This window comes from Carettochelys insculpta, chromosome 7 (assembly GCF_033958435.1).
Source record: "Carettochelys insculpta isolate YL-2023 chromosome 7, ASM3395843v1, whole genome shotgun sequence".
NCBI classification, from domain to species: Eukaryota; Metazoa; Chordata; order Testudines; family Carettochelyidae; genus Carettochelys; species Carettochelys insculpta.
This window is the reverse complement of record NC_134143.1, coordinates 72,194,305-72,217,580: the sequence shown is the minus strand read 5'-3', so window position 1 is coordinate 72,217,580 and position 23,276 is coordinate 72,194,305. Positions and strand designations below refer to the sequence as shown.

The following is a 23,276-nucleotide window of genomic DNA, read 5'->3' as shown; positions in this document are numbered from 1 at the left end:
GGATCAGAGCTCGGAATCCGAGCGTGGGCTTTTGCTCTGGGCTGCCGGGGACTGAGAAGGCTGCAAGGCAGCGCACTCAGCTCCTAGGGGCGGGAGAGAGAAAAGCACCTCATGCAGCTCTCTAGCAGCCTCCTCTGGTCAAGTCAGGCATGGTGCTGATGGTTTTTTGGACTGAAGGGACACAATTGCCCCAATAGGGAGCCTTGAAGCCAGGGAGTACAAGGCAATTAACTGGGGATGACGTGATCCGTGGCATTCAGGGAATGCCCTGTGGGAAGAAAGGAGCACAGATAGCGCAGCACTTGTGCATTTCTATCTCCACAGTTGTTCTTCGTTTGTTAAAACAAACGGGACCAAAATCGGATTTCTGTTACCCGAGGGTAAATTCCAAGCAATCCCACTGACCTGCGGGGAGGTCAGCCAGATACATACCATGATGGCCAAGGTCAGAATCTGGTGCCAAGTTAACATCCTCCAGCTATGCACCGATTTGGGGCTGGCTCCCCTTGTGCAGCTGGACACACACCCATACGAAGCTAATACCCCTTCCGATTCAGTTCTGCGTGCGGCCACAGCATTTCACAGGCACAGCTTGTTGCTGATATACAGGTAAGATAGTGTGTTGGATGGAAACGGAACAGACGGCCGTCTTCAGGCTCAGGAAGGGCCTGCCTTACCTGTGTCGGTGTGATGTGGCTGATGTCTTCAGATGCCAGCTGTTTCAGGAGTGTGGTCTTGCCTGCATTATCCAGTCCCAGGAGGAGGATTCTCACCTCCTGGTCTGGTGCACTCTTCAGTTTACGCAGAATTGATAGTAAACCCTGTGGCAGCCAGGAAATCCAAGATATTATTTCCCATGCTGAAACCTTTTCCCCCTCCCCAGCCTTGCCCTCCTCTCTCTGCTCCACGGCAGCAGATCCCACAACCAGCATAGACAGGATTGGAGACCCTGCCCAGTTTATTTCATTCTTCCATTTATCCACTCTTCTCTGGGTGCCCCACCCCTACATGTGGCATCACCTTCGGTCGGTCTGGGAGCACACTAATTGCGTTCAACATGCCAGCTCATGGGGTCATTCAAAGGATTGTGTTACTCAACTGAAATCTCAACTTCTTCCCTAGTGCGGACCCCCAATCACCCCCTCAACTGTTCACGGACCCCCATCAAAGCCCATTCTAGACACAATGCACACTTCATTTAATGAAAAAGGAAACCACAACATAGATTTTCAGAGAGCAATTAATATTATTGGAAGATATTTAATTTAAAGATAATAATTGATGGTAACTTTGCAATTTATTTACAACTTATCTTCTATGATCATTTTTATCTTTTTTTTCCCACAGACTCCTTGCAATAACCCTCAAAGACCCCACCCAGGGATCTGCAGATCACAGGTTGGGAACCCCTGTTGTAGCCTATACAGTACACACTGTGCCAGGGTGTATATCCTAAGGATGAGTTACTTTAATGAGCTGCAGCCAAGCCACTGCATGATCGGTATTATCTTTACCACCAGCAAAGCCCCATTAATCCAAATCTCCCTCTTTTGAAGTTGCTATGTGCTCTGTCATGACTCTCTTAGCCGGTAACATCTCTGATTATCCAAAACTCCATTTACCTGCCCTATAAAACATGCAGAGCCAATGAAATGTGTTGTTCCAGCTTCTGAGGATGTGGTGCTAATAAAAGTATCTCAGATTTCTGTATCTCCTGGCTGAGAGGAGCACAACAGACTTCAAACGTCAGCCAGGCTCAGCCCTGGGAGCGAACACTGTCATTCAGAATCAGGAAATAGAATAGTGGCATCAGTTTATTTGTGATGCAAACCACTAAAACTGTGCACGTACATAAAAACAACGCACACCGCTACAAAATAACAGTCAGCAGAACATTCTGGGTGCTGGCATATTACTGAGGAACACTAGTTACCCGGCTTGGATTCAGACAAGCCTAGCAACACAATAGAGAGGCACTGCAGCAAGGAGATGGGGCAACAGACTGTGAGTTGCTAGGTGACCTCAGGCAAGTCACTTTATCATTCAGCGCTTCTCTGTCCCCTTCTTGCTTAGACTATAAGCTCTTCTAGGCAGAGGCTAGCTCTTGTGTGTCTGTACGGAATCTATCACACTACAGCCCCATTGGGAATCCAAGTTGCCATCAGACCTAATTATAATCATCCTTCTCTGGGGAGTGTAGATGAAGGAAAAACCTCTTTGCTCCTTTTGGGTCATCTAGTTTCCGTCCAGTCTCAGCTGGTCAGTATTCCCATAAAAACAAACCATAAGAGGTACTGACTGGCAGCCATGTGCACTCAATGCTCCGACCTGTAGGACCCAGAGCCAGGAACTTGCAGTTCAAATCCCTGCTCCGACCCAGACCTCTTCCAGGCACATCACCGAATCTTACTTTTCCAAACAAAGATAATACTTATCAATTTCACAGGCTGTGGCCATGCTAGCCTCCTCCTTCGGAAGAAGCACGGTTCATGAGGGATTTTGGAAGATGCTGACATGACTATGCAGCACCTCCTTAGCATAATGGCAGCCGTACGTGATTCGAAAGTGCCGCTTTGGGAAAGCCATCGCCCATGTAGATGGGAAGCTTTCCAAAGGACCCCCCGACTTTGAAAGCCCCTTGCTCCTAAAACCAAACTCAACAAAGACAAGTGGAAAGCACTTCACTGAGAAAGGAAAACTCAAATGCAAAACTAAAAAGTGGGGAATAACTGGCTATGTGGTAGTACTGCTGAAAAATATCTGGGAGTTACACTGGCTTACAAACTGAACCTTAGTCAATGTGATGCAGATGGAAAAAAAGGCTAATATTCTGAACCATGTAAAAAGGAGCGTTATGCATAAGACATGGGAGCTAACTGTTTTGCCCCTCTACTCAGTACTGAGGTGAGGCCTCAGCTGGAGTAGTGTGTCCAATTCTACACACCACGTTAGGAAAGATGTGGACAAACTGGAGAGAGTCCAGGGGTGAGCACCAACAATTTTAAAAGGTTGAGAAAACCTGACCTAAGCGGAAAGGTTAAAAAATAACTGGGCATGTTTAGTCTTGAGAAAAGACAACTGAGAATCAATTCTTAATAAACTGTAGAAGGTTCAGGGAAGAGCCACGGAAGTCATCAAAGGATAAGAAGATGAATTTTATAGTGATAGACTCGAGGTGCTCAATTGATTTAGCTTAATAAAGAGATGATTTGGGGTGACTTGATTATAGTCAATAATTACCTATATGGGGAACAAATGTTTATTAATGGGTTCTTCAGTCCAGCAGGGAAAGGTCTAACAAGATCCAGTGGCTGGAAGATGAAGCTGGACAAATTCAAACTGGAATTAAGGCACAAAATGTTAACAGTCAAGAGTAATTAGTTATTGGAACTACTGACCAAGGGTCCCAATGGCTTCTCCGTTGCGAACCATTTTTAAATCCAGAGTGAAAGGTTTTCTAACAGATGTGCTCTAGGAGCTATTTATCAGGAAATTCCATGGCCTGTGTTACACAGGAGGTCAGACTAGTCAATCACAATGGTCCCATCCGGCTCTAGAAGCTATGAGCTGTTCTCTGTGTCCACTGAAGGCAGGATGTATGTGTTTAATCTGTGGGAAGGGAGACTTATGTCGGATATTAGGAAAAAACTTCTACCTATAAAGGTAGTTAAGTTTTAGAGTAAATTTCCAAGGGATGCTGTGGAATCCCCTTCATTGGAGATGTCTAGAAACAGGTTAGACAAACATCTGTCAGGGATGGTGTATGTTTACAAGATTCTGCCTCATCACGGGGGACTGGATTGAATGACTTCTCAAGGTGCCTTCCAGCCCTGCTTCTCTATGATTCTGTAAGTCAGTGTGTTAGTCTGCAATTTAAATAACTGCAGTGTGACAAAGCTCCTCCTCATCCTTGGTGGGCCCTGTACTTTTAGGCCAATCACTCGCCTCGGAGGCTCACAGCAGCCCTCAGTTCAGGAACTTCCTCTAGGGTACCAGCTTGCTGGTTGTTGAGCTACTCTCATCATTGGCCAGCATGGGGAAAAGTGGGGAAATCAGATTCCACAGTCTGTGTGGCCCCTCCAAGTGATACAGCGCTGGACTTTTACAAACCAGTCGCGTTCCTGTACTGTGATGGGAAGAGGGTGATGGGTAGAGCCCAGGCCTGCCCTCTTCTCCATGCTCCAGCCCAGGGACCACATGAAAGCAGCTGCCTGCAAAGGTTTTAATAACAGCTGTGTGGCAGCTACAATTCCCTGGGCCACATCCCCCGACGCCCTCTCCACCACCTTCCTTACTCGCAGGTTCTTCTCTCTAGCACCTGCTTGTGCTTGCTCCTCCTAGATCCTCCAAAGCACCTTCTTTCCTCAGCTCCTTGAATGCACTGAGCCACCAGAAGAGGAGTGCTTCTTAACCAGTATTAACTGGTTCTTAATTGGCCCCAGGTGTTCTGATCAGTCTGACCCCCTTGCCTCTGGCAACCACCTATTTGGCTTCAGGTGCTCTGAATGGACTGATTCCGACAAGTTCCTGCCAGTTCTAGAGTAGCCTCTGTTAGTTTCCCTGGGAACAGGGACCTATTTAATCTGAGGCTAATATATTTCCCTTCCACTACAGTAAACCCTTGATTTAATGGACTAATGGGGGGAGAGGTGCCCGCTGTTCCCGAAAGTCCATTAAATGCAAGGGTTTACTGCCGCCTACCACCGCTGGGCTCCCTCAGCCCCAGTCCTCCCCCCTCAAAACAAAAGCAAAAAGCAAAAACAAAAACCAAAAAACCCCTGCCACCCAGCAGAGCCTCTGCACCCCACTGCGTGGCTAAAGGTGCCCCACTGCACAGCGGGGTGCCTCGACCTACAGGCGGTTGGAGGGACTGGTGCCGGTGCCACCATGCGGTCCTCCCACAAGGGTGCCAGGGTACAGGAATGCCAGTCTGCCTCTGCACCCACCCCACGCCTGGTGGGAGGAGTGTGTGGGGGCTCTGGTGGAAGAGTTGGTGGCTCCTCCAGGCTGCAGCAGCATGTCTCATTTTTTTGGTGTGGGAGTGATTTTACGGACCCCGGCAAAATTCAGGAACAATGGGAAGACATCTGTTGCTCCCGAAGTCCACTAAATCGGGATCTGTAAAATCGGGGGTTTGACTCTGTCACAACAGACATGCCCAAAGTGAACACCAACTCTCTTATTTGCACAAGTTCTACTTCTTTAAAAGGGTATCATGGTTAAACAGAGACACTCCCAAATTTCCCACCATTCTGCTTATTCTTTATGGGCTTGATCTGAAGCTCACTGAAATCAATGGGAGTAGTGACTTCAGGGGGCTTTGACTCAAGCCCTATTATTGTAGTTTACTGCTCAAACTAATAGGACTGATGAAAACATTAATCCTGTTCAGGGTACTGCTTGCTAAGAGTAGCGCAATACATTTGGGCTGTATCTATACTTGCATTCCTCTTTCAAAAGAGGCATGCAAATGAGGGAAATTGAAAATGCAAGTGAGATACGGATTTACATATTTGTTCCTCATTTGCATATCCTTTCTAAAGAGCTTCTTTCGAAGGAAGAAAAGCAGTGTAGATGTGGCTTTTTCAGGAAAAAAAAAAGGAAGAAGGGTTCTTGCGAAGATGGGTTTACTTTCGAAAGAGTCATGTCTACACTGCTTTTCTCCTTTCTTTCTGACTGAGCATGTCCATGAGGTTCCAGACATGCAAATCTACACCTCATTTGCATTTCCAATTTCCCTCATTTGCATGCCTCTTTCAAAAGAGGAATGCAAGTATAGACACAGCCTTGCAGAGCAGGTCTAGATTTGGAACCTTTCTAACTTTAAATTCAAGATAAAAAACAAATACAAAAGAATAAACTATAACGCATCACTTGTCTATCACTAAATACTTTTCAGGGGAGGAACGAAAAACAAATGTTAACAGATCCTCTTCTATTGCAGAATGATGAACTTCCAAATTAATGCAACAGCCTACGAGAAATAAGATCAGCATCGCTCCCTTTTCTACTCAAGTGACAATTCTTGTTGCATGGTTGATCACAGGATTATCTCGGTTAGCCAATAGAGAAGGGGTTATTTTTAGAAATAAAAGTATTCATTAAGGTATTAAGCTGACTTAAAAGGACAGAAGAAAAGCAAGCCAATATATAGATGTGGACTGATTTTCACTTACACATAAAAATATCTGAATTAGGTTTTGAACGATAAAACCCTAAATGTGGGCAGTATACAACAGTGTTATAGACATTGCAATGATGTTATAAATGTTCCAGGAGGAAGGGTAAAGATATTGCAAAAGCAACCTATTTGTTGCATTAGTGGCAGGGCAGCTGGGTTGGCAGCTTAAGGGATGAGATGGGTGATGTGGGGAGTTCCCAGGTTCAGGAGTAGAACAAACCTTCAGATGGAAGTGAAGCACATTGTCCAGCTGAAAAGGTGCACTGGCAACTTGTTAGGAGTGTGAAGGTTACACATTAATTTTCGTAAAACCAAGCAGCTTGCAGCATTTTCAATATGGAGGGAAGAACCGTGGAGGCCACTCAGACATGAAGCCATGTGTGCTAGGGATGTATAGTCTTGACAAGAACAAGAAATCCTATGGCTCCTTATAGAGTAACAGATTTATTGAAGCATAAGATTTTGCAGGCATGAAAGCTTATATGCCAATAAATCTATTAGTCTGTAAGGTGCCACAAGACTTCTCGTTGTTTTTGCGGATGCTGACAGTCCCCGACTTACAAATGGGTTACATTCCGAACAGCTGGTTGTAACTCGACTGGGTTGTAAGTTGGAAATACCCTTATACTGTAATCCCTCGAGGTACGCGAGGGTTGCATTCCACGCAACCCTCGTGTACCTTGAATTTTGCAAAAGTCGGGAAGTGTTTGGATTGGGGCCCTGGGCGCGGGCAGGGAGGTTAAGCCTGCAGTGGATTCGTGCAGCAGGGGTGGTAGGAGGGTGCAGCTGAGCTGGGGCTCGCAGGGGGCTGGACCCGGGCATTAAGAAGTTGGGGGGGGGGTGAGCCTGGCCAGAAGGTTGAAGCTGGGGCTGCAGGGGTGGTGAGTAGGGGGGTTGGAGCCAGAGCCCTGCGTGCCAGGGAGTGAGAGCTGGAGCCTTGGGGGGGCGGGGGGGGCAGGTTGAACGGGGTGAACCAGGACAGGGAGTTAGTTGGGTGGGTAGAAACCCATGCTCCTGCAGCGGCTGACAACCGGATCCCTGAGTGCTTTGGTGGCTGACAGTCCAATGCATGCTGGGGCAGGGGGCAGCTGGCGGGGGTTGGGTGTTGAGCGGAGCAGAGGGGGGATTGAACAGGAGTGAAACAGGGTGGGGGTGAGTTGAGCTGGCAGCAGGGATAGAGCCCCTCCACACACTGACAGCCAGAGCCTGAAGCACAGGAGTGGGGGTGAGCTGGGGATGCGAGAGGGAGCAGTTAAGCCAGGCAGGGGGGTTGAATGGGGGATGCACCAGGGCAGGGTGGTTGAGTGGAGGGGGGTTGAAGCCTCAGGCCTGGGTTGAAGTCAGAGCCCCACGCATAGAGGGGGTGAGCCAGGACCAAGGGGGGGAGCTGAGCCAGGTGGGGGAGAGGGTTGAACAGGGGTGCACCAGGGCAGGGTGTTTGAGCAGGGGGCAGGTTGGAGCCCCACATATGCTGAGCCAGCCACATGGGGGATGTGATCTGGGGCCACACAGGGTTGGGGGAGTTGGGGCCGGGTCTGCGGGAGTTGGGGCCGGGTGGGGGGCGTGTCAAGGCCCAGGTGTGCCAGGGATTTGGGGTATGGGGGTTGGAGCTGGGTCCGTGGGAAATGGAGGGGAGCCCCAGACATGCGGCTGGAGCCCTCCGCTGGGGGAGGTGAGCTGGAGGTTGGTCGTAAGTCGATGTGTTCGTAAATCAGGGACCGCCTGTACAGACTAACATGGCTACCCCCTGAGTCTTGACACACTATACCCTTTAGAGGAGGGTGACCACACCAGGCAAATCCAGGAGACCGCCATTGGGGGGCGCCACTAAGATAGCCACATTTTCTGGAAAGTGGGTGGAGATATTAAAAAAGCAAATAAAAATCCACTCAGCAATTACCAATTAGAATCCATTAACCCACATTAACGTTAGTTAAGCAAATTCAAAGACGCTCTGCGGCTGTCTGCCCACCGGGGTGGTCAGTTCCTGGCTCCTGCAAGCTGTGGGGGGAGAGCTGGGAACCAAGTGTCAGCCTGGTTCCCACTCCTGCAACTCTGGGAACCAGGAAACTGACCAGCCCTGGTTTCCTGACTCCTGCAAGCCCAGGGGAGCCAGGAACCAGGCTGCCATCTGGTTCCAGTCGCCCCCAACTTGCACGACATTTGAGTTACATGGGGGTTGTGAGCAACACAACCCCTGCATAACTCAGGGGTCTATTGCAGATATATATATTTTAGACTGAAAACATCACTGACCAATCAGAGGTCTTTTGCTTATAGTTACATGCATTAAACTTGCTTTCTTAATACACAGATATAAAAATAAAATGACTTTTAAGTCCTCAGATCTGCCAGGTTTATGCAGCTGTGTGGATTTCCAGAACTAGTTGGTGCTTGCAGCCACATCCTGTGCCACAGACACAGTTGAAAGGAAGATTCATGTTTATCAGCCAAATTAGAAGCTGGCTCGCGGGAACCAAGCATTGAAATAATCTGTGTAAATTTCATACCAGAGGTGACAATATAAAGGATGTAATGGAGAGAACTATTTCACATTATGATATGGGCTAGAAATAAGAGGACATGGAGCCCGCTGGTCATGACAGATTACAGTTGCGTCCCATTGGGGAGAAGAAACCAATATCTCCTCTTTTGTTGTATTAGTCACAAAGCTCAGATGATGAATTTAGATTATAAGCATGGAGAAAACTGCCTTCAGGCACCAGCAGATTTAACAAAAGTTCAAATAAAATTCTACTGAACTACAACACTGCTGAAAAGTATCAGGGGGGAGCCCTGTTAGTCTGCATCTGCAAAAACAACAAGAAGTCCTGTGGCACCTTATAACAGGTATTTTGGAGCATAAGCTTTCGTGGGCAAAGACCCCCTTCGTCAGATCATTTGCTAAGCCCACTGATTGACCAGGCCCTCCTTTTCTTTGCCTACCTCTTCTCTATCACATCAAACATAAACTGCTCCTCTTGATTTTTCAAGGCTCTTGGTCGCATAACCCCCTCCTATCCATCACCTCTCCTTTGATAACAAGATACTGACTTTTCCCTCTGATCAGCCCATGGTACAAGTCACCATTACCCATGTGATACATTTCCAAACAGACACCTTTGTGTTTTCTCCTATGCTGCTAGTCAGACGTAGGAAGAGTTCCCTATAACATCTGCAGAGTTACCTCACTGTTCTCTGTCAAAGCCCTCCTCTTCCTTTGTGTATATAAAAAGTAACCCTCCACACTCAAGCCACTGTTATGCGAGATCACGGCCTACCAAACTGCGTAGTATTGTCTCTTTGTTTCCCTGTACTCTCCCACTGTCCGCCTCCATTGTCTCTTATTAGAAATTTTTGTGGAAATTGTAAGCTTTTAGTTCCTTTTTGTTCTGTGTGTTTGTACAGTGCCTAGCACTGTGGGGCCCTGGTCCACGTCTGGGCTCCTACACATTACAGTAATGAGCAATAAGAATTCTAAAATCATTGCATAAGACAGAGGATGTCTATGTGAGGAAGTTTAGGACAATTTCACTGTGTTTATGTAGGGTTTGCTACTTGGAATCAAACAAACGGCCTATTGATTCTAATACCAGGCCCTCAACAGTGGCTAGTAACTGATGTTTCATTCCTGGTTCACTGTGCAACCCTACATACAGTATGTGAGGGCAGGGAATCCTTTCTTGTGCAGCTGATTAGCTGATGCCCTGAAGCAAGAAGTTGGACTACCTCTATTGTCACCTTATCTAAGCCTTGCTCTGGCTTACTTATACCTGGCCCTGCAGATTTCCAGGACCAGCATCTGATGAAGTGAGTCTGTGCTCACGAAAGCTCATGCTCAAAACTTTTCTGTTAGTCTATAAGGTGCCACAGGACCCTTTGTTGCTGTTACTGATCCAGACTAACACGGCTACCCCTCCGATACCTCTATCTTAGTCGGAATTACTATAGATGTTACATAAAAGCACTAATCCTTTTTCAAAACAACAAGAGAGTGTTAATCTATTAAGCACAGCTTATTCAATACCATTAACCCAGGCAAAAATAAGTCAATTACTTGCTGTGCAAACTCCAGACTACAGTGTCATTCAACGTATACTTTTTTCTGCACTTGCTGAAGTCAATTCACCTAAAAAGTTTTCCCCACTCAAACTCACAGAAAGTTTTATATCAAAAGAGGCCCTACAAAATTTTCTATTTTGGAACACTGGGAGATGTCGAAATAGGATCCTTCTATGCATACCTTGAGATAACTGAAATCAAGTTTCAATTTCTTTAAAATTATTAGCAATTTGTCACATATGCACATTTCCACAGGACAGTGGTTCTCAAAATTTTTGGCCCATGGCCCACGCCACTCAATGCAAACCTTTCTGTGGACTACCAGCCAACCACCCATAATGACAAAATGCCTTCAGTTATATCTAAATACCTAAAATACTAAATTATTCATATTAGGCAACTGGAGCTGTAACACAGGGGCACATGTATAACCAGTAAGAAAGAAAATATTATTAATCAAAATTAAAACAATTAAGCAGATTAAGCACTAAAGCATTATCATATTAGTTTACCAAACTTCATTTTAAATAAAGTAAAATATTGGTTTATATCCAAAAAAGGTTTCAACATTGTGTTTATTTATGGCAGGGGTGATGAACCTATTTGAGGTTGGGGGCCACTGATCTACAAAATAATCAGTCAGGGACCACATAAGTGAGAGGAAAATCCCCACCCCCAACAAACTAACAACAACCCAAGCCTCACGGACATAGCTCCCAACTGAGATACCTCACTCCCTGACACTCCAGCCTCATGGCAGGTGAGGGCAGGGAGAGGAGGCAGGGAAAACCAAGCATCAGGGCTTCCCACAGGCCAGAATAACTTTTGGGGTCCCAAGGTCAGCAGATTTTGTGAGACCCACCCAGGCTCTGGGGTGAGGCCAAAATGAAGAGTTCAGGGTGTGGGAGGGGGCTGCCAGGGATTGAGATGGGGGTGAAGATGGGGGGTCTGGGTGGGAGATAGGGTGCTGGAGTGAGTGGGGAGGGAGAGAGTCAAGCGCAACTTGAAGTCGAGCATTTTGAGGGTTTACTGTATGTTAAAGTGCCATAAATATATAGTTATTTACAACAGCAAGTAAGCCACAAGTGCCATTTGATCCAATATGTCGCAAATTTTAAAATATAAGCCCCACTTTTAGGACACCAAAACTGTCTGGGCTCCCACTGTAATCCTACCCTGTGGAGCTTAAGAACCTACCCCTCTTCTCAGTTTACCCATATGCTGTGTCTCCCTTTCCTCAGCTAGTTCTTCATGCTCTCAGCCCCCAAACTTTTGTGAAATGCTGGTATAGATTTTCAAATAAATGTCCACTCACTTCTTATATGCTTTGATGTGTGTTAAAATAACATCAATGTCATCGCTGTTAACTCATCATTGGCATCACAGCAAGGAACAACTGAAAAGAAGGCTCCAACTCACACCCTGAGGGCTCTTGTTTTACCCTGAACTCTGGCAGTTTCACTCCTTCATATTTTCAAAGTTATATTCACAGCCATAACTGCTAGCATTTGTTGCTTGTGTTTAAATGAAAGCTGAGACTCTGGAGGATAATTTATCAGGATCTTTACCTGGGATGCTCTGTATCCCAGCTCGTCCCTCATGAACCCCACAGGCCACCTCACACATTGTGTGAAACACAGATTTTAATATATGGGAAATACATCTGTACATCTTTTTACTGAATACTAGTAGAATAGGCACTGGAAACTACCTACTTCCTTCCCGCCTACCCCATCTCATGCACATATTAAATGCTCAGAAACCATTCAGCAAAATCCCAGACTACACTAGTTTGAGATCTTTACAAAGCTATCTGTCAAAAGCCCCTGCCTATATGTAATTTGTGGAGTCCTCCACTGCATTATATAACTGCCCTCGCCTTTAAAGCAGATGCATTTCCTGTGATGACAATTGTGTCTAATATGTAAAGCTGCCCCACCATCAACAGAACAAAAGGGGAACAAGGAGCCTAGGCTTTGTCTCCACACCTTTTATGATGGATCAGGGTGGAACATTGCATGCTGGGATGAGTGAGGAATGTAGCTTGCAGCAACGACATGGGACTATTGAAGGCTGTTCATCTGGTTCTCCCATCCTCTGTCTCACCGTCATAAACTTGTCCTTTTAGTTTCCACACACAGTCCACACACCCACCACCCTGCCCTAGAGCTCGCCTACCTCACAGTGGGCTGGGATGCTCCCACCCTGAAGCAGCTATCTCCGCCCCTCCCTGCCCTTGCACTGCACACCCGAAACATCCGAGTACCTGCCCGTCCTTTCCCTTCAGTGAGACCCCAGGCTGGCCCCCAACGCTCCCCCCCTCGTCTTAGCACCTCATCCCTTCCTCTCGCCAAGGCTGGCCCCTCCAGTCTCTCCCTTCTACCTCACCTAGGCTGGACCCCCATCCCTCCCCACATCAGGCATGGCCCAAATATCCGCACCCCCTTCACTCTCCCCATAGCCCCTTTGCCCCCATCCATCTCTCACCAGCCTGGCTGCCCCCCCCCAAGGCTTGGTCTCAATAGCCCATCCCCCATTCCCGCCCCCCGGCCAGACTCCCCCCCCCCAGCCAGGCTGCCCCCCCCCAGCCCAACCCTCCCCCCCAAGGCTTGGTCCCAATAGCCCATCCCCCATTCCCGCCCCCCGGCCAGACTCCCCCCCCCCCCAGCCAGGCTGCCCCCCAGGCTTGGTGCCGACGCCCCAGCCCTCCCTCTCCAGAGCCCCCGGCCGCCCGCCCTCTCCCGCCCCGCGTCTCGCACTCACCATCCTCTACGCGGCTCCCGGGTTACCATGGGCAACTGCGTCATGCGCACCGCCTCCTGCGTATAGCGTCATCCTTCTCTGCGGCACGCACGAGCGGGCAGGGAGCGGGGCAGGCGCCAAACCCGCCTCCTCGGGTTACCAGGGTGCGGCGCATGCGTCTTCGGCTCGCGTAGCTCCCGGGTCCTATGCGGACGCCGGCAACGTGGGGAGGCCCGTTCTGATTGGCTGAGCAGGGCCACGCGTTCAGGAGAGGGAGGTGATCCCCCACGTGGCCCGAGAGGGAGAGGGGGACTTGCCTGGGGCAGCGGCAGGTAGGGACTGCTGGGGGCAGCGAGGAGCTAGAGTGGGGACAGGAGCGCGAGGTAGAAAGGGGGGCGGGTGCAGTGCAAGCCTCGAGGGGCCCGGGGTGTGGTGCAGCCCAAGCCTTAGTGGGGCCTGGGGGTAGTGCGTGGGGAGTGCAATGCAAACGTTAGTGGGGCCTGGGGGTAGTGCGTGGGGAGTGCAATACAAACGTTAGTGGGGCCTGGGGGTAGTGCGTGGGGAGTGCAATGCAAGCCTTAGTGGGGCCTGGGGGTAGTGCGTGTGGAGTGCAATGCAAACGTTAGTGGGGCCTGGGGGTAGTGCGTGGGGAGTGCAATACAAACGTTAGTGGAGCCTGGGGGTAGTGCGTGGGGAGTGCAATGCAAGCCTTAGTGGGGCCTGGGGGTAGTGCGTGGGGAGTGCAATACAAACGTTAGTGGAGCCTGGGGGTAGTGCGTGGGGAGTGCAATGCAAGCCTTAGTGGGGCCTGGGGGTAGTGCGTGGGGAGTGCAATGCAAGCCTTAGTGGGGCCTGGGGGTAGTGCGTTTGGGGGCAGTGCAATCCTCAGGGCCTGGGGAGTAGTCAATGGAGGGAGTGGAGTTCAAGCCTCCAAAGGCCTGAGGGGGTGGTGCATTGGGGAGTGCAATGCAAGCCTCAGTGGGGCTGTGGGGAAGCGCATTTGGGGGCCAGTGCAAGACCTGAAGGGCTAGGGGAGTGCAGGTGGGGGCTGCATTGCAGTCGGGGGGATTCAGACTCTTTGGTGCTTGTAAGTGGGGTAGTAGCAGCATCCTTCAGTCTACATAGACTATGGATCGCGCCCTTCGTAGTTCCGTTTGGGATCATCATTTGCAGCGTTGGCTGTGACTGTGAAGGCCCACACGAGAGCGACAGTCCTTTCTGCATCTGTTGCGTGTGTAGTGGGTGTCTGGCAGGTCCCTGCTGTGCTTTCTGTGGGCTCACTTCTCTGCTAGCTGTCTGATCCTCATCTCACCCTTCTGAAGGCCCTTGTGTAGTTCCTGCCTCCATCTGCTGTGATCGTCTGCCAGCTCCTCCCAGCTGTCCGGCTCGATGTCTACCTCCCTGAGGTCACTCTTGCAAACATCTTTGTAGCACAACTGGGGGCGTCCGGGAGGTCTTTTGTAAGTGGGGAGAACAGTGTAATGCGGGATTGCAGTGTGAACCTCAGGAGTTCTGCCAGGCAAGTGCAGTGCACTGGGGCTGTGTGCTGGCAGGGGGGCGGAGGGGAGGCCTGAGAGGGGGAGGGAGAGGGAGTACAGTGCAAAGCCCGGGATATCCTGGGGTGAGAGCAGTACAGTGCAATGGGCATGAGCATACAGCGGAAACCGCCAGGGTAGCGTGGTGAAATAGGCATTTCTTGGGCAGAGAAGAGAGGACTGAGCGGCAAGTGGAGTTGTAGAAGGTGGAAGGGGAGTGGGTGGGGTGAGCCGAGGGAGCATGGGTGTGGTGTGAGTAAAGCAACAGGCCTGTGTCCTAGGCAGGTAACTTGGGGTGCTCTGCTGGGTGGGCCGTGAGGGTGGTGATGTGGGAGGGAGCAGAGTAAACCTTTGGGATCTGGGCCAGAGTTTCTCCTGCCAGAACAAGCACAGGGGTAGAGTCATTGAACTGCTGCAGGGGGAGAAGCTGTAGGGTTTGGACAGTCCCTGTGCTGATGGATGGAGCCTAAGTGATTGGCAGGGAGCAAGCAGAGGTTTCCTCTAACACCTTGTATTTGCTGTAGCCCAGCTCATGTCAAGCTGGGGGTCCAGCTCTGGCCTCATGCAAGGAAGCAGGGGACGAGGGAGTGTGTTGGCTTGGTGTAACCAGCCAGGTAGGGAAACCTACCTCACATCACTGTGATAGGGGCTGGAGGGTTGAGACAGGAACAGAAGCTTATTGAAACCATGCAAGCAAAACTCTATTGCAAGAGGAGGAATCTCTTCAAATCCAGTCAGTGGGAAGAGTTGACAGTCCTGGGGATATCTGCAACTGGGTGCCTCTCTGAACAGGCCCTGGATGTAATGAAGGGGCATTAACTGTGTGGGGAGTCCTAGCTGCAAGCTCCAAGATCACCTGAAATCTCTCATAAAGTGAGTTTCTGGTCTCCTGGCTTTATTGCAACCAGTTTCCTGAAAACATGCCCACCCCCCGCCCCCGCGCTTCCCTGCAGCCCCAAGCAGCTATTTTCAGCTCTGTTAAGTTAATGGCATTTTGGTCACACCGGTTGCTTGGTGGAATGTTTCTGCCGTGTCCATCTTTTCTGGACCTTTCCGGGTGGCTGAACGTTGGTTTGAGACAGTTTGTCCTTCAGCTACTGAAAGGAAATCTCTGGACTTTGAACAATAGCCACAGAAGCTGTGAAATCCTGACCCGGTTGCTCTGCCCATCACCCCTCCCCTGCTGGGGGCCCTTTCTCTCTCCCTGCTTCCTCTGTGTGTGGCGGGGGGAGGAGTTGAACTGTGATGTATCTTCTATGGCCTGGTGGAGGTGGGGTGGGGAATCTCTGAGCTCCATATGGGGAGAGAGTCTGCACTTGAGTCCGGGAAGGGGGTTTCACTGTGTTGTACCCACCGTGTAGAAAGGTGAGAGGGGAAGACATAAAATCAGCCAAAGCATCATTCAAGCCTGGTCTCAATGATTGACAAACCAAACCCTGGATGATGGAAGTGTTCTGACTTAAGTACATCCTGAGTGACATAACATTGGGGTGTTCCACCAGCGAGCTGGTGGTGACCACTTTCTCACAGTCCTAATCATCATTCTTTGAACCTGTACAGCTTCACTCCCCTTGGATACTGCTGCTTTAAAGTCACTCTGTTTGCTGCTGTTCTCTTCAACCACAAATCTCAAACCCCTTTCTTTCATTCATGCTGGTAACTCGTGACTCTTCTCTGTGGTAGGTTGTACTCCTTTTTAAAGCCAATGAAGCTGGCAGCATGAAGAGCAGAGAACGCAGGAGTTCTGCCACCTCTCTTTGTATGTGTACTGCAAAACCATCTGTCCTTTCTTTCTTGGAGATATTTTGGCTTTTCTCCCTGGTCTGCTTTTGCCATCAGGCTGACTGTGTCTACACATGCATTCCTCTTTTGAAAGAGGCATAGAAATGAGGGAAATTGTAAGGTGCAGATTTGCATATCTGGTGCCTTATTTGCATCTTCTTTCAAAAGCAAAAAAGCAGTGTAGACACAGCTCTTTCAAAAGTAAACCCCATGTTCAAAAGAACCCTTCTTCCCTTTATTTATGGGAAGAAGGATTCTTTTGTAGATGGGATCAAAACAAAAAAGCAGTAAAGTAGCACTTCAAAGACTAACAAAATAATTTATTAGGTGAGCTTTCGGGGGAAAGACCCACTTCTTCATACCATAGCCAGACCAGAACAGACTCAATATTAAAGGCACAAAGAACCAGAAACAGTAATCAGGGTTGACAAATCAGAAAAAATTTAAGGTGATACTGTAGGTGGGGTTTACTTTTGAAAAAGCCGCTTCTACATGGCTTTTCTTCTTTCGAAAGACTATGCAAATGAGACTCTAGCTATGTAAATCTGCAACTAATTTGCATTTTCGGTTTCCCTCATTTGCATACCTCTTTTAAAGGAGGAATGCGAGTGTAGACACAGCCACTATGGCTACGCTAGAAGCATCTGTCAATAGACTTTACTGTCGACAGATTGCATCTACGCACAGCTCTGTTGACAGAGAACTTCCAGACTGCACTGCCCTCTGGTGACAGAAAGCAGAATGGCAGCTTTGCTCAGCTTTGTCCGGCAACCAGAAGTCCTCTCTGTCGACAGAAGTGTCTGCACTGTACATCTGTCGACAGATCTCTGTGCCTCAAGTTTTTGAGAGATAATACTGTCAAGGCAAATACAGGGTTTCTGTTGGGGCTCTGTCGACAGAATGCTTTAAGTGTGTAGACACCTCTGAGTTATGGCAACAGAAGGCCCCTTCTGTTGACAAAACTCTCTAGTGTAGACGCAGCCTCAATGTTTTCTATCTCCTTCTTCCCGCACTGCTAAGTTCGTCTTTGCCATAGCTGCTTCTCCATCCGCAGAACTTCTGAGTGGTTAGAAAAGTAGGGGTGGAAGGCACTTGAGAAGTCATCAAGGTCACCCGCTTGTGCTGAGCCAGACCCAGGTAAACCAAGATCATCTGTGGAACACAACTTTGCCCAATCTGGTCTTTCACGCCTTCAGTGATGGGTTGCAAAATCCCCCTCCCTGGAAGCTTAGTCCAGAGTTTTAATGCTCCTGTGGTTGGTTAGTGATTCCCAGAATCTAACCTTAAATCTCCCTTGCTGTAATTGAAGCCAGTTACTTCTTGTGCTGCTCTCAGGGGGCTGGGAGAACAGTTGGCCACTGCCCTTAACACATTTGAAGACTCTCTGCAAGTCCTGACTCCGAATTCTTTTCCCAATATTTTTAACGTTTCCTCATCAGCCAGGTTTTCTAAACCTTTTGTCCCTTCTGTTGCTCTCTGGATTCTCTCCCCTTTGCCCACATCTTTCCTAATGTGTGGTTCCCACCATTTTAAGTAGTACACCAGCTGGGGCCTCGCCATTACTGAAGAGAGCGGGAGAGAACACCCATCTCCTCTGTTGTACGTTCAACGCTCCCTTTAATGCAGTCCAGGATAGTCGCCGTTTTTGCAGCTGTGTCTTATTGGTGACTGCCATTCAGTTTGTGGTCCGCTGTAACCCTGGATGCTTCTGAGAAGTATGGCCACCTGGCCACCTATTCCCTGGTTTGTAGTTGATTTCCTCACCCCCCCAGTCCTAAGTGAAGTACTTTGCACTTGTCTCTTATTGAATTTCGTGTTGTAGATTTCAGACCAGTTCTCCAAGTTGTCAAGATCATTTTTAATTCCGATCCTGGCTGTCTGACTGCTCGCCGCCCTTCCCAGCCTGATGTCATCCATACATTTCGTAAGCATGTTCTCCACTCCATTACCAAAATCATCACTGAAGGTATGCAATGACCACTGTGGAATCCCACTAGATGTGGTCGCCCAGTTTGACAGCGAACTACCGATGACTGTTCTGAATGGGATCTTTCAGCCAGGTGTGTCGCCATCTTACATTAGTTTCATCTGTGCCCCACTCCTGGCTTGGTTATGAGACTTCATTGTGGTACTTTGTCAAACACCACCTCCTTTCCCCCTGGGGCCTAATCCAAACCCCATGGAAATGAACATGTGGGTCCCACTGACTTCAGAACGGGCCCCCGGTGAATGGAATGCCTGGTGCATGTTGAGAGAACGATGCACATTAATAAAAGGAGTTTAATGTTTATTCAGAGGTCACACACAGCCTTGAGACCTGTAAGCTTGATTCAGCCTGGTGGATTGTGTTCCAGCGGTGCCTACGCACATCACGTTGCTGTGCCTGGGTCAGAGTCCCTGGACTCCCTGCAAAGTCCTGATTAATAATTAGGGTGCTTTATGGGCTTTAACTGGGGACATGGTGATGAGCATTTCAGTTTCCAGTCATGCTTGTTTCTCCTCCCGCTACCTGATATTGTCAGTGTTAGATCCAGACTTGGTGCTGCACATGTTTTTCCAGGAGGTGCCTTGGTTGCGTCTCCTACCATTGCCTCTGCCAATCCCTGCTCATGGGAGGGATCCTGCTGCTCCGAGTTAGTTGTATGTTGGTGGCGCTGGAGGACCTGTGAAGAGGAGGTGAAAGACAGCCCATAGATGAGCTGCTCTGAAGCTGGCTGGCTGAATTGAAGCTGCTGGAGCAGTGGCGAAAAGAGAACATCATTGGCTGGTGGAGTGTCAGGCTGTTTCCTGCTCCTTACAGCCACCTCCAGCTTGGGGAGCGTAGCAGCTGTCTCTCTCCCCTTCCAGTGCTGCACCCCTTCCTTCCACTGAGACCTCCAGAGCGATGAGGACAGCAGCTCACGGCAACTGCTGGAGAAGTTGATGTTGCAGCTCACATGACCCAAAGCTGGTCCATTTCATAACACGCTCGCTTTGGCACCTGAAAGAAAGAGGGCTGTTGAGTGCATTAGCCAGGTTTGGATTTGGCCTGGGGTATCTCCACCACCAGGATCCACTGCATTTAACCAGGCTACCAGGTGTCAAGGCTGTTCCACACGCTCGCAGTCCAAGTGCAGAAGGTGGGAGCCTGCAAGAGACCTTAAAAATAGGCTCCTCTGTAGGTTTGTGCTTAAAAGCTTCCCAGGGTCACAGATTCCCTCTTTAGGAGGTAGCAGCCACCACCCAAGTGAGGAAAAACCCCTCTTTAGATCCCAGGCAGACACACTTGGGATGTCTGCCTGTGGGGTAATTCCAAGCTCTTAACGCTCCCTTAGGCAGCAGCTTGGAAACAGAGAGAAAAGGGAAAAAACAAACTGCAGTCTAGCTGGTCTTTCAGTCTTAGGCACGCATACCAACAGAACCTCCTCTGGGAATCCCATTGCTGCCTTGGAAAAGGGGGATAATTAACAAAAAGATGCATGATAAAGCGTACTTGGTTGTGAGGTGTCACAGAGCAACTAAAGAAGAAGGTAGATAAGCACAAAGAATTACTTCCCTGGGAAACAGTTTGAAAATTATAGTGCTCAGGGGATACATCAGCGAGTCTGAGAAGTCCTGGGCCAAACCTACAAAAAAAAAGAACCTGATCATGTCTGACTAAGCATTTCCTTGAGGCCTGGATACTTAGTGAAGCCTCCAAGCCTGGTCCAGGCTTAAACCGTCTTTGTCTCTTTCTCCTCTGGCCACACTAAAGACACTCCCAACACTTAACTGCTTCAATTGAAAAAATCCCCCTTTCTCATCTCATTGGCTCACGTGGTGCTGTCCAGCACAGAACCTGCAATCGCTGGTTTAGCCCTTTGCCAGCGTCCGTTTGTGACATAGATCATCTGAGAAATGGCAACTTAGTTCCTGTGTGGGGGTGGGGAATTCCATCAGCCCCAGTGGACCAGTCCCTAGGATTTTGGAATTGATCAAGCGCTGGAGATGCATTTCTTGGACTGTCCAAAACTGGCCTGCCCGTGCTCTGCAGGAACTGGGACCACCCCAGCTGGGAGTGGAGGAGAGAAACAGATTCCTTTTCTTTCCCTCTAGTCCCTGATATTACTTGAGGCCCTGCGATGTGACCACTCTTTCAGGGTTCATAGAATCATAGAACACTAGGACTGGAAGCGACCTCGAGGCCATCGAGTCCAGCCCCCTGCCCCAATGGCAGGACCCAGTACTGTCTAAACCATCCCTGACAGACATCTATCTAACCTGTTCTGAAATATCTCCAGTGATGGAGATTCCACAACCTCCCTTGGCAATTTATTCCACTGTTTGATCACCCTGACAGTTAGGAACTTCTTCCTGATGTCCAACCTAAACCTCCCTTGCTGCAGTTTAAGTCCATTGCCTCTTGTTCTCTCCTCAGGCCAAAAAGAACAAGTTTTCTCCCTCCTGTTTATGACACCCTTTTAGATACCTGAAAACTGCTATCATGTCCCCGCTCAATTTTCTCTTTTCCAAACTAAACAAGCCCAATTCTTGCTGAGAAGTGGTAGAGTGTTAAACACAGGTGTGGGTTCATTGCATAGTTAAGAGGAGGGCTTAGACTGCATTCTGCATTGGAAATGGACCTGGAGAAACATTCGTTTAAAAGGTGCCATGGCTCAGTGGGTAATCCCCCGTGCTGCCACTATCTGACAGTACGACCGTCATCTGTAAAATGGGGAGAGGAGAACATGCTGCTTCTTGGCAATTGCAGGCAGGTGAGATCTGCTGGAGGGGAAGGAAGTGCTAGTACCACCTTTTAGCTGGCTATTTGTTTTGTGAAATCGGACAGCAGATCTCCTTCCTGTTCCTTTTGTGAGCCTCGTCTGTCATTTCAAGGGTCAGGTGCTCCTATGCTGGGATCCCTTTAACATGCTGTACAACTAGTCAGTCTCAGTTCTGTGGCTGTTTTAAAGCCAAGCAATAATTAATTAGAAAAAATATATATACGCAGTTAAGAGACCATCTTCAACGTCAAGAGCTAGCGGTTCGAATTGGGCTGAGCGCCCAATTCAGAGAGTTCTTCAGCTGCCAGCTGGAGATGCATTACAGTTCTTGCCAGCAGAGAAGACGGAAGCATGGACTTTGTCTTGTCACGGGATTCTGACAGAGGTAGCAGAATCCTCCCAGTCCAAAGGATGCTCCTAGAGTTCCTTTTCTGACCTGAGCCATCAGGGTCACCCTCCTTTCCTAAATCTCAGTACTTGGCTATTTCCTCTTGCTTTTCTCATCTTAAGAGCATTGCACAAAGATCAATTCAGCCCAGTGAGGCAGGAAAGTAAATTGAGCCTCGTTAGGCGGCTGGGAGAGAGTGTGGTACAGAAAGACTAACAGGTGGCCTAAGTTTGTGTTGGAGTCATAAAGTTAGAGAGCGACCTACTACCAGAAGTTCTCATGGTTCTATGGACATGCGAAAGTCAGTGGCTGTGATTTACCTTGACTTTAGCAAAGCTTTTGAGAGTCTCCCACAGCATTCTTACCTGTAAGTTAAAGAAGTCTGGATTGGACACATGGACTGTAAGATGGATAGAAAGCTGGCTAGATGATCGGGCCCAACAGGTTGTGGTCAATGGCTCGGTGTCTGGTTGGTGATTGGTTTCATGTGGAGTGCCCCAAGGATCAGTTCTAGGGATGGTCTTATTCAACAGCTTTATTAACGATGCTATTCCCGGAGTGAGGTTACCAATTTCAAAAATTGAGTTATTTTGAGTTTTTTTCAAAATTGCAGTTGCGTTGTAGAGACTCTAGGATAGTTGCTTTGAAATAACAGCTGTTACTTCAGAAGAACTATGCTGTGTAAACCAGCCCTAAGGGTTTTTATTTCAAAGGGCAGATTTGGAGGAAATCCGGAAACTACTTAGTGAAGTTAACTGGATTGAAGAGGTCAGTGAGGGAGGAAGGACTTGGAATTTTTTTTTCCAAGTCCAAGTTACAAAAACCAGGTGGAGTTTGTATCCCAGCATGGTAAGGAGAAGTTTGTGGAGAAACTCAGGTCTAAATAACAAGCTGAGAGAGGCTATTTAAGAGTAAGCAGAGAATCTGAGGAGCACAAGAGGAAGGGATTGATCAGCAAACAAAGGCTCCAGAAGGGTGTTGAAAGTGCAGGGAGAAAACAAGACAACAAGACTTTCCAGAAGTCGCTAGACCCCTTGTGCCAAATTAAAGCAAGCAACAAAAGTGTCGTTAGTCATACAAATAAACAGAGGGCAGGAAAAGAAGGGGAGTCGAGATGAAGTCTAATCTAGGTACGGTCCAAGCCCACTTCGCCTCAGTTTCTAGCCAGGCTCAGGAGGGGAGCCCAAAGCAGGACAAGTAAGTGAATGGGTTTCTAGAAATGGAAGTGACCGCACCTGAGGTGTAGCAGACTGGGGTGCCGGATAATTGTCATCCCAGGTCACTGAAAGAATGGGTGCTTGAAATTGCAAGGTCGGTAGCAAGGACTTACAGTACATCTCTCGGATTGGGTCTGGAACCATCTGAGTGGTGAATAGCAAACACAGTGCCCGTATTTAATGAGAAAGCGGAGAGTGCTCTGGGTGACTCTCGATCTCTTAGCCTGACTTAGCAACGTGCAAAGCATTGGAACAGATTTTAAAGGAATGAATAATTCACAGCATGGAGGTCGGTGGACGAGGAGATGAAACGCAGCGTCTACGTCTACACTAGCATTCTTCTTTTGAAAGAAGAATGCAAGTGAGGGAAATTGAAAATGCAAATGAGGTGCAGATTTACATGTCTGGAACCTCATTTGCATATTTTGAAAGAGCTTCTTTTGAAAGTAATCTCCGTCTTTGAAAGAACCCTTCTTCCTATTTTTCTTTAAAGGAAGAAAGGTTCTGCTGATGATGGGGATTACACTGCTTTTCTTCTTTCAAAAGAAGCTCTTTTGAAATAATATGCAAATGAGGTGCCAGATATGTAAATGTGTGCCTCATTTGCATTTTCAATTTTCCTCATTT

At 48.4% G+C, this 23,276-nt stretch overlaps 2 protein-coding genes across 5 annotated transcripts in view; one reads left to right on the top strand and one right to left on the bottom strand.

Annotated features, from left to right (window-relative positions):
* ARL3 (ARF like GTPase 3) overlaps positions 1-13,133 on the bottom strand; it is a 36,068-nt gene extending 22,935 nt beyond the window's left edge. The window contains exons 1-2 of the mRNA XM_074999929.1: positions 13,007-13,133; positions 678-821 (exon numbers count right to left, since the gene is read on the bottom strand). Coding sequence (XP_074856030.1) covers positions 678-821; positions 13,007-13,009 — 147 coding nt within the window. The 5' untranslated portion in view covers positions 13,010-13,133. The remainder of the gene's footprint in view (positions 1-677; positions 822-13,006) is intronic.
* Positions 13,134-13,178: 45 nt separating this feature from the next.
* Positions 13,179-23,276, top strand: part of SFXN2 (sideroflexin 2) — a 32,424-nt gene continuing 22,326 nt past the window's right edge. Inside the window, exon 1 of one of the 4 annotated variants that reach the window (XM_074999252.1) lies at positions 13,179-13,317. Coding sequence is in view for 1 of the 4 variants with exons in the window: in XM_074999250.1 (XP_074855351.1) it covers positions 18,209-18,226 (18 nt within the window). In the remaining 3 variants the exon portion in view is untranslated. Of the gene's footprint in view, positions 13,318-14,307; positions 14,392-18,198; positions 18,227-23,276 lie in introns of those variants that run through there. The other 3 variants (XM_074999251.1, XM_074999253.1, XM_074999250.1) reach the window with 3 other exon arrangements.